Source organism: Myiozetetes cayanensis, unplaced genomic scaffold (assembly GCF_022539395.1).
Source record: "Myiozetetes cayanensis isolate MyiCay16 unplaced genomic scaffold, myiCay2020 scf4, whole genome shotgun sequence".
Lineage (NCBI taxonomy): Eukaryota > Metazoa > Chordata > Aves > Passeriformes > Tyrannidae > Myiozetetes > Myiozetetes cayanensis.
The window spans coordinates 64,820,258-64,831,586 of NW_026087631.1; the positions used below are offsets into that span (position 1 = coordinate 64,820,258).

At 44.1% G+C, this 11,329-nt stretch overlaps 2 protein-coding genes across 3 annotated transcripts in view; both read right to left on the reverse strand.

Moving 5' to 3' along the window:
- The window catches only part of TPGS2 (tubulin polyglutamylase complex subunit 2), a 698,248-nt gene that overhangs the window by 168,199 nt on the left and 518,720 nt on the right, over window positions 1-11,329 (reverse strand). The window lies entirely within an intron of this gene.
- Window positions 1,062-6,473, reverse strand: NUDT2 (nudix hydrolase 2). Of its 2 annotated transcripts, none has more exons than XM_050328831.1 (4): window positions 6,459-6,473; window positions 5,853-5,892; window positions 5,100-5,258; window positions 1,062-2,274 (listed from the first exon to the last, which is right to left on the reverse strand). In XM_050328831.1, the coding sequence occupies exons 3-4, from the start codon at window positions 5,230-5,232 to the stop codon at window positions 1,961-1,963; spliced, it is 447 nt and encodes a 148-aa protein (XP_050184788.1). In that variant the 5' UTR covers window positions 5,233-5,258; window positions 5,853-5,892; window positions 6,459-6,473; the 3' UTR covers window positions 1,062-1,960. The 2 variants fall into 2 exon arrangements, with proteins under 2 accessions (XP_050184788.1, XP_050184787.1); XM_050328830.1 differs by lacking the exon at window positions 6,459-6,473 and adding an exon at window positions 5,984-6,113.

An 11,329-nucleotide genomic window follows, 5' to 3' on the forward strand; every position in this document is an offset into this window, starting at 1 on the left:
ACAAATTCAAAGACTTTGGGGTCAAGGTTCCAAATGCACAAGCATCATTTTACTTAAAAAAATCGCGGGAATGCATTCTGTACATAAATATCTCAAAATGCACACGAAGTGCCTCACCAATTATGACAGTTACATCCCTTACACCTTCTTCTACCACAGTTAAGATGCCTGCCTTTGAAATTTTGTCCAAGGAGCACATCACCTGACAGTGCACAGCACTGGTCACCCTCCAAAATCTGGACACACTCTGGGAACACTGAGTAAGCAGTGCCTTTAAAAGGGAAATACTGGCTTGGAGTTCAGCTCCTTGCTTTCCAAAGCAACAACTGCAATGTGTTCATTACTGCTGAATGGGCAGAACCGATGACTTGTTAATGACTCTCTGTAACTCGTACTTAATATGCTAATCTTGCTCATAAACACCAAGGCAGCAACACCATTGTTTACACAGCGCTGATTAAAGGATAGCGCCAACAATAATGAAAAAAGAAGACTGAAGCAGCACAGGCTTTTAACTCTTCTCTCACACTGTCTTTACTTTTTTGTTATTTCTCACTAGTTTACCTACATTAGATGCTAAAGACCAAATGTTGCAAGGTGTGTACAGAGGAACTGAAGGTCTGAGTCTTCATCGGGAGGGGTCTTAAATGTTAGCCAAACATACATCAGGAAAGACTCCAAAATAGCTGATTCTGCCATGGGGCTGGACCCTGTGGCAGTGGGATTCACCTTCATCCTCTGGTTCTGAAGTTAGCTGAGAAACACTCAGACCAATTGCACAGCCTGTGTGCTTCCACTTCTGCGACCACCTGAGTGAAATGCTTCTGAACAGTGTTCATAATCAAAATAAAACCTGACTGTAAAGTGGAGGAGCATTGAAGTTGTTTATGTGTGTATATATATATATCTGTATAAAAGCCTCCTTAGAGTGCATCCTTTTTTGTGCGTGTATGTATGTGTATATATATCTATATATATATATATAAAGATGCACTATAGGAAGGATTTTATAAATTACTCCACAGGAAGACAACAGAGTAATGAGCGAGGCACTCCAGTCATACTGTCACTGACATTATTAATGGATACTGCACCAAAAGATGAGTGGCTGCAGCCACAGAAACACGGATAGCATTAAACAGACACAAGATTGCATATAATCCTTAAATATCCTGTACAGAAAACATATTAAACCACACAGATTTCCCTTCCTCACCCCCCTGAAAAATGTATGGCTAAGATGTCTGTTAGAGATCAAAAAATGAAAAGAAAGAGGACAAAGAAGAACTTCAGGTTTACCATTTAAATACTGCACCTCAACTGTTTACTAACTTTTTGGATGGAAAATGTTCTCATAACAGTACGTTAGGGATGTACATAAATTCATGATACAAACAAACAAGACCTGAAATGATTTGACAAGTGATCACAGCATCAGTGATGGAGTTGGGAACACAACTATTGCTTCCTCATTTGAAATGCAGGGTGTGACTTCTGCAGTAAGAATTCTGTTATTAAAAATATGCTCCATATGCTCATTTTCTCAACTCTGTAGCTCTACATCAGCAAGTCAAGATACATCAAGCATTTGATTTTTCAAAAAGACCTGTGGTTGTTCAGCACTTCAAGGGAGGAAAGAAATAAAAAAAAAAAAAAAAAAGAAGGAAGAAAATGAGACAGGGACAGAAGAAGTCTTTGTTAGATCTGGGTTTCAATTCAGACATCTCTGGCTCATGTTTCAATCACATCATGCTTTTTTTGTGTTAGCTAGGGGAGAAAAAACCGCAAGCTCTTTAAAAGCTCCATGTATCTTCACCAAATTTCTACAGATTTAACTGAAAAATCTACATTTCTGCAGCCATGCAGTTCTTCCTGCAACTTAAAAACAAACCAACAAAACCTGAAAAAAAACCTCAGGCCATTTGCCTTCAGAAATTCCCCTTATCCTTCACAGAAGCCCTTATTCTTGGGCACAGAGAAACTGATGCGCTTCTTTCAGCATTGCCTGCATGTCCTCATACTCTGCCAATTTGCAAGCATCCTCCAGCTTCAGCCACTGGAAAGCTTGGTGCTCCTCTGACAGCTTGATTTCTGTGTTGCAGTCCTTCACTTCTGCCAGCCAGTAAACCACGGTCTTGGGTTTGCCATGCACAGGGTAGTGCAGCTCCTTCCTGTAGCCCTCCACGAGGGTGAGCTGGCTGGCCTGCAGACCAGCCTCCTCCTGTGTCTCCCTGAAGGCTGTCTGCAGGTCATCCTCCCCTGGGTCCACATGGCCTGCCAAGAGGGTGGAAAAGTCAGTCTCTGAGAAGAAAAGTTCAGTCAACAACTGGGAAACACCGGGAGACAGAGATGGGAGCACACGGCAGATGATACGGGACGAAATGGAAACTGGAGAGCAGAGATTGCCTTTCCAGCTCGTGGGTCTTGATTCGTCTTTGCCTTGTGGCCTTTAGGATCACTGTTTAGCCCACATCTTCTGAAGCCCCCAGTGGCCTGTCACCACTAGACACCTTTTCCTCCCAGTCTTCCTCTCCTCTTCTGGAGCACTTTACACCTGTAATGTTCCACCTTAGATTATACTGAGGACTGAGTCCCTCATGAATGTTTTTCCTTCACCCTGTTAGAAGGGAGACTGCTCATCTGCAAGAGTCTTAATCCTCTCTCAACCCTGCCCTCCCACATAAGCTCAGTTCTGCAAAACTCATGCCAACAGACCAGAAACAAATGCCCATTTAAAAGGTGGGTTTCATTTACGCAGTCAGGGTCTTTTTTTTTTAATTTTTTTTATTTTTTTTAATTCTCTCCCATATTCCCCCTCTGAATCCTCAGGGCCAGTCCTTTCACCAGCTGTGTGTTTCTCCTCAGACACATAATTTATTTTACGTTGCTCAGAACGAGAGGTGCCACTACAAACAACGGATAAATATAACACATCCCCAGCCGTTTGTACTTTTGTTGAGAAATGTCAGATTTGGTTTTCTCATGAAAGCTCCAGACCAGAACATAAATAGAACAAGCCAAGCAAGACCTCAAAAAAGCAACATAGCAGGAGTTGGGAGGTTTCAAAAGGGGAAAAAAAAAAAAAAAAAAAGCTAAGCTTTATTTTGCCTCTGGTGTCACTCGATTTTCTACATAGCTGCCTGCAAATAGCTGTAATTTAATTACAGAGATGAATCTTTCCTCAGGTCCCAGGTACCCAAAGGCCCCCTTTAGTACTACAACTAGGGTATGTGGGAAGCCGGTTTTCCTTTTGCAACAGGTCCCACTCCTTTTTCTGTGTCCAAGAAGCTTTACAACATAACACCACCTCAAATGCAAAATATGCTTCTCTTACAAGCAGAAACTGTGCAGAAAACAGCATCTGATGCTGATATCTGTTGATAACCTCAGATCTAAGCTCAGAAAGTTTCCAAGATGTACAGTGCAGTCTACCTGATGGGGAGAAAAAGGACTGGTGGTGGCACCTCGCACCACAGCTTTCAGATCCTCCCAGCTGTTTCCACTGATGCAGTTCCAACACACTGAGGAGGAAAATGAAGCCCACATCCCTTTCCCTTCTCATCAGCCTTGGCTAGTCCAAAGTCACAGTTCTAGGGGCAGAGATGAGGCTGATGAGGTTCACATAGGGAAATCCAAGCAAGCCCAGTTTAATCTCATAGGACTGCAGCTGCTAAGGGAACTTTTAAAATAACAAGGTACACCTGTAGCTGTAAACTGCCTTTTGTGTGTGCTTGGGAAGACAATTACAACTTCACCTTCTGGCTCCAGACACGGTGAATCTATGTCAACATCACAGACAAGTTATGCACATGGGCAGATTCAGACTACAGGCAAGAAAGACTTTTTTTATCAAGAGAATGGTGAAAACATAGGCACAGGCTGCCCAGAGGGGTGGTGGAAGCCCCATCCTTGAAAACACTCAAGGCCAAACTGGATGGGCTCTGAGCAACCTGCTCTAGTTGATGATGTTCCTGCTCACCTACCAAAACGCCTACAAGTAATTTCAGTTGCTTCTCCAGAATAACTCTGTTCCCAGGGAGCCTTTTCACATGGGTCTCTTCTCACAACAATCAATCATGCTTTTTAGTTCTCTAGTTTTCCATTAGGCTGCAAACTCAACTCCCTTAGGCTTTTGGTGAAGCGGGCAAAGGGGGAGGTTTGGAAAGTTTTATTCTTTCCCTTAATAGGAGAGCGTAGTTGATACTGTTTAAAAGATCTTCCTCCCCCCCTCCCCCCAGTTTGCAAATTCCCATTTACAAACTGCTGCACTAGGCTTTAAAAGCACTGCATCTTACAAAAAGATAAGTAAAAACTATCAGGAATAAATCTCAGATGGTAAAAAACAGCACGTAGGAAGATCTGCAAGGAACCTGAAGTATTTCTGTGCTGCCCTTTTCCTGGTATGGGGGCTGTGACTGTGTACTACCAACCACTGGCTCTGCCACTTTTCTTTACAGAGGACGTGCTGCTCTTCGTCCTGGGGCTTGTCTTCTACTCTGGGACCTCACTGATGGCTTAGGGGAGGATAGCTGACAGGAGAATTAACCTTATCTGTGCCTCTCATCTCCACCGCATTAGGTATGAGAAGTTCACCAGCGATGTCCTGAACTTAGAAGGAATTCCTGCAACTTCCAAGAAAGGTGTTTTAAAGTGTATCCTTGCAGATTTCAGTTTGCTTTCTTGCAGACTGTGACCCCTCTGGTTAGACACAGAGGTCAAACAACCCGGTTAGTGGTACCTGACAGAGGATCAGGCCTGAGCAAAAAGGTAAAAAATTCACTTTCTACCTCAGTGGCATGCTGAACGTCTGCCAGAAAACATCAGATACCTCAGGAGCACAACTGGGTGTCGCCCGCAGCCCCAAACCGTGTCAGTCCTGCCCAATACCTTATACAGTATCCTTTGCAAACGACTTTAGCCTAAAAACTACCCCCGGCAGCTGCAGGAGCTGCATCATCAGACGAACTCCACAGCCGGCAGCTGCTCTGGGCTGGTCACTACCTCTCTAGGCTGAGCTCAGGAGCACCAGGCCAAAGTCCAGCCTGCAACTTCACACCAGGTGTGTTATCAGAATAAACTGTTATCAGAACAAACATCACCTTTGGGCGGGGTCCAGTGGTGGGTGCCGTAGGACGTCTGCAGGAGGAGGTACTCGATGCTGTCGGCGACCTTGGAGCGCGGTCCTGGCTGCAGCCTCCTGTAGATGATCAAGCCACAGGCCCTCACAGCCATCCCGCCTCTGCCAAATGCACCGGGAGCTGTGGGACAGCACAGCGGGATTAAGGAGCAACACAAAACATGGAGCTCAAACAGATCATTTGCATTTAGCCAGCAAACGTATCTCAGCAGAGCTTAAAGCTGTGCATCCCCTGCAGTTACCGAATCAAACTGCATCTTACTCTGAATTGTAAAAAACAAGAATCCTTTCCTTTAAAAAAGGAAATTACTTTTTAAAAACTTTTTTTTTTTTTAAAAAGGTTATCAAGAAGCATGAAATATGACCTGTATGACATTTTTTTTGCTGCTGATACATTATGGTATACTACTATATATATATATTATATACTGTATATATATATATGTAACATATTGTAGGGAGGGGGGAAAATCATAAAGCAAAAGGAAAGCCTTTTCCACTGCAAAAATCTGAAGGCCCCTTGCAGAGATAATACTTCAACATGGCATACAGAAATAACTGCCCCTGCAGCATAGAAGTCCTCAGGATGTCAGTAAGAAAATGAACGGGAAAGGCCAGGCTCTCTGCTGTCTGGGCTAAAGCTGTTATACACAACTAAATGCTTCTTGGCATGTGTATTAAGCACTAATTTGATGTAAACCGTAAAGGAACACACCTCTCAAGTGATAAATACCACGCAGCCGGGATGTCTGGTCCTATACGGAAAGAGAGGGAAAGCGATGAAGCTAAAGGTAGGGGCGATTCCCAGTTCCAGGGAAAGCTTTGCATTTTGACAGAGATGCATACTTCAACAAATAATAACTTCGCACAGCGCTGATCTGTCTTCCCTGGGACGCCAAGCGCGGCATCGTGTGACACCTCCAGATTCCAGCGCGGGATAAACCACAGCACTGAGCCCTTCGCCACCACCCTGGCCCCTGGACGGCGCTCCTCTCTCTCGGCCAACCCCTTTAGCCGCCTCCATTAGCTTCTGATCAGCCGCGACAAGAACAAACCCCCCCGCCGGCCCCCGCAGCGCCGGGCCCAGCCCAGGGGACCAGCACCACCTCCCGTGCGCGCCGGGAAGGACAAGGGCAAACCTCGACAGGCCCCCCAGCGCCGCTGCTCGGCGCCCCCGTGCCCGCCCGCAGAGGGTCACCCGCCGCGCCCGGGGAGGGGGAGAGGTGTGTCGGGACACGGGGAAGCGGGACGGGGAGAGCCGGGACGGGGGCAGCGGGACACGTGTCCCCCCAGGGCGGCCGCCATCGCCCCCCGCCCTCACCTGCGCTTCCGGGTCCCGGAGTGGGCGGGACACAGAGCACGACTGACGGCGGCCTCAACCAATCACAGCGCAGCCAGCGCGGGCGGGAACCACTCCCATCTCGCTCCTCCCTCCTCTCTCCCCGCGCTCATTGGGTCCCGCCCCTCGCCCGTCGAGGCCTCTGATTGGTCTCTCACCGCCGGCCACGCCCCGCCCGCTCCTCTCCCCTCTCCCTATTGGCTGGCTTGGGGCGCGAGGCTGCGCGCGGGCGTTTGAAGCGGGAAAAGCGTTGTTGCTATGGAGACACGGCCCAATGGCCGCCGCCGAGCGGCGCCGCGGCCCCTGAGGGAGCGAGGGGGGGTCCCTGCCCTGAGGGCACCGGGGCGGCCGCGACCGGGGAGGGCCCCCGCATCACCGCCCTGCCCGGCCCCGGCGCGCTTCAGAGGGGGGAAACCGCGGTGGGACAGCGCGGGGAAGGATGAGAGGAGATATCCCCCCTCGGTCAACCACGCGGTGCAGTTCTGGACGCGCGGAGGTTTGTTTCGATACGTTATTATAATTGTAAAACAAAAATTTTAAAAATATTACTTTCTTTATTTTATATTTTTTACATTTTACATTTTCTATACTTTATATGTAACCTATAAAATATTTAAACATACTTTTAAAATGCATATTTAAATATTTTATCTATATTATATATAATGGTTAGTGTATAATTTGTATTAAATAAGTATATATACTTGTATATAAATATACTTATATAAATATATAAAATATTTAAGTATATATTTCATATAAGTATTTAAATTCTCATTTAAAATACATATGTATATGCAATATGTAAAATATTAGAACACTTAAAAATATAAATTATGTATTTTATGTATAATATGTATACTATATTTCACATAGTTTTAATATTCTATTACTAAAAAAAAAGAAAATATTAAATAAAACCTCGGGAGCCATTTGGTAAGTCCCGCTGGCAGGAGCAGCTCGGGCGAGGTTTTTAAATAATCAGTTTCCCGATATAATTCGTGGATCATTTTCTCGGCGCGTGGATGGATATTGGATGCTTCCAGTGTCCAATATTCCAGTACTGGACACTTCCCCTCTCCGTGCAGCTGTTCTTGGCAGCTGTTGGGATCAGCTGCGAGGCAGAGCCTCTTCTGCTGAGGTCACCAGGCTATACTTAGTGTGGAGGGGGGATTAAAATACCCCAAAGTACTCTCTTAGGAAACAACACCCCCCCCCCCAATTTTTAGTTGTTTTTAAACCTGCTTAAAGAGGGAAGGACGATAATTGTAGTTTTAGTGACCTGCTCTGGGTCAGGTGTGTCAGTGGCAAAGGAACAGGGAGCGTTGCTGACCTGTGTCACGGTCCAGCTGTAAAATAGTTGTCATTTAGCATTAAAAGCTTTCCCTCCTGTCCAGTTACTTTTGCTACACTGAGGCTGTAAGTCGCTGTCTGTCTACTCAAAGGGCTGCCCCAACACTTGTTCCAAGGAAGGGCGGGATGTTTAATGCCATGTTGTTTACGTGCACAGAGTGGAGTAATCCTATGATCTTCCAAGGGGATCTGCTGCCACGTCAAACACGGCCTCACAGCTCCCTACCTGCTGCATTGAACTAAAATTGTGGACTCCTTTTACAATACAGATTATCTCTTGTCTTTATGAAAGTGCAACACACCCTGACCCCATTCTTTTAGGAATACCCAAGCGATGGGGTCAGAATGGTTTAGAGGTGAAGTGTTTTGTGTGGTGCTCTGGAAAAGCAAATTAGCCATTCACTTCTGGAGGGCTAAATCAGATTTAGCTTCAGATCACAGTTAAAGAAAGAGCTTAATGCTCAGATGAATAACGGTGGATGAGTGTTGACGTGGGTTAATGTGATTCCCACTTCCCTGTTGTGTGATTGCCAGATTGGCTCCGTTCTGGACTCTGCTCCCGTGTTTGAAAGACCAGCAAACACTTTGGCGTGGACAGAGCCTGTGCTGGAGTCTTCTTTGAGGAGGACGTGAGCACAGCACCCTGCTGTGGTTGTGATCAGGAGAGGAAACAGCCACCTGCTGCACACATTTACAAACTTAGCAAGTTTTTAACTTTTATTTGTATAAGTACTTGTAAAGCAAAATGGTCTGCATGGAAAACAAGGTGGTGTTTAGGGTTTGGACACTGATTGACAATTTCTGCATTTATCAAATGCCCTTGAAAATCATGCCTAATAAACCTGTTTAATGATCAGGTCAGAGCTTACGGTTCAGAATGATTACCATAGATTATTTGCAGGATTGAATGTATAACAGCATTAGTTTGCATTTCTAGGAGTGTCACATAAGATTTCCTCACTTTGCCAAGGCCTAATTTCCCTAGTTTAAAGTACAGATATAGTGATATTTATGTAATTTCTCAGTGGTGGCACTCAGGACTGTCAGTGGCAATAATCTAAAATTCTCAGGTCAGTGTGAGTGAACTACGGTGGGATAACAGGGCACGTGAGTCTTACTCAGGTGAACACTGCACTGAGATCATTGACATATCAGAAGTTAATAGGGATCAAAATATAGAGGCCCAAGGCTGATTTGTTCTTAAAATAGCCCACATGCACATTTTATTTGATTTATTTTACACACACTGATTGACACTCTCTGAGTATCTTTGAAGAGCCAGCCTTTTCTCCACTTTGAAAAGTGCATTGAGAAGGAGAAGATTAGCTCTGTGAAAGAGCTGATTAATAATTAAAAGCCCTTTAAAATGGAGAACCAGCTCATAGAGCATAATTTTGTGGTAAGTTAATTTCTTGCAGAACAGGAAAATGTAACCACTCCTCTCTGCTATTTACACCTGACTTTTCTTTTTTTTCCGGAGCTTTATGACATTCTGAAACCTCTAAGGCTGAAACAGAGGATGAGCTCTCTCATGACAAGATGTGATCAAATTCTGTGGTTAATGCTGGTCCCTTTATACATAATTTTAGTACCTTTTTACAGCACATACTCATCCATTACCAGCATCTGGCAGCCTTTTAAGATCTTTGTAAAACTTCTTGGCCTAAGAAGTGATTTGCAGAGCACTTGGGCTTGCCACATAAAGGTGGTGGCCTGGGTGTGCATGGAGAATTGTACTTCCACACTGACTCACCTCTTTATCAAGATATGTTATACCCAACTATTTTAAGAAGTCTTAGACTTTTATCTCAACCCTGCTTTCACTGAAGCCACTCATAGCCTTGTGGGGAACAAGGCCTAGGTTTAGATATGAAACTACCACACTGGAGAATATTTTTCTGCCCCAGGACACATTGTTTTCCTGAGGGAACAAACAAAATTGGATCCTGACAATAACTGAGGGAATGCTGACTGTTATTTATTCTATAAGAGTCAAAGGCCTTCTCTTTTTTTTGCCAGAAGATGGCATTAACAATTTAGAGTTCTTGTAAGCCTCCTCTTGGTTTTTGCAGAGTCGATTTATTTTGAAGAACTGTGTATCTGTTAGAAAAGGCATCTTCAGACACAAAGTGTTGGATGAATTAAACTATTCTTTAATGAGGAGAAAGGAGCCTTTTTTTTTTTAAGAGCATCATTGATTGAAAGGCCAGAAAGATTTCACTGACAGCTGCAGTTTTCCCTGAATTCTCTCGTGTATGAAGCAGACCAAATCTTTTAGAAATTGTCTCAAATTTTGAAGCAATCAGAAATGCCGGAACCTGTCGTTATAACAACTGATTAATTTTTTTCCCTGGCTAATTAATTTTTTACTTCTTAATTAGTGAATGTTCTGTGTTCCTAGGCTGTGAAATTCCTTTTTGCGGATGGGAAGTCTTTGGAGTTATCCCCTGAAACCACTCAGATCCAGTAAGACTTATTTTGTCCGGGAAGGCAGATCTCAACGCTCATTAAGAAGCCCTTTAGTTGCTTTCACATGGCACAGGCCTTAGCCAATTAGCCATGCAGAGCTGCTTACATGGCTCAGTACAAACCTCCTGTGTTCTGCAGTTCCTACATTGCTTGGAGTTTCCTCATTTTGAGACTTCTTGTCACTTGTTACTCTGTATAATGAAAACCTGTTATTTCTAGCTATTTAAACATGTTTAATTTTTAATTAGAACCCTGACCTTCAAATTCATAGTTCTCCCCCCTTGTCTGCTGCTCCTTTTTTAGGAAGTGTATTCATTTTTTCCTTTTTTTTCCTTTCTTCTCTGTGCTGTGTTCAATTATAAGTCAAACTGAGGCTAACACTGACTTAGTTCTTGCACTGGGCTTTGGCCACTCTGTGTTTAACATAAGGATATATAAAAGTATAGGTGTAAATTAAGACACAGAGAGTAGAGAAAATAAATTTGTCAGATTATTTTTATTGGATTCTCAGTACTTTTGAGATTGGTGTCTTGGCTTTTGAGTTTTCGCTCTCCTTTCATCAAGCGGAACTTTCCCATGGCAGTGCATAGAGAGAGTCGCGCAGGACCTGTACTGGTTTTATATTTTAAGCCATCTTGTGTAGGAAAGGGAGTTTTTCCAAGACATAACTCTTCTTTAAATGAAGACTCAGGTTCCTGTGGAATTTAATCTGTTAGAGAAGTTGACAGGCTGTGAATGTGTGAGTGCTTGTGAAACCCTTGCACGTCTTCGTGTTTAGCCCCCCTGGTTTCTGGGTTTGCTATCCTCTGTCAGTTTTGATTTTCCCCTCCCAGGATCTCAGAACCTCAGCAGTGACTCTGACTTTACCTCAAGATTCAGAATCACATTACATACACATTAAATAAATCCAATTGCATACCAATGCTCTTGTCTTGAAGTTTACCTCTGCTCAATCTCAGAATTTTATCTACAGCATAAATTCTAACTTCTAAGTCATTTTAGATGACCTCTACTGCACCTTTTGACCTTTG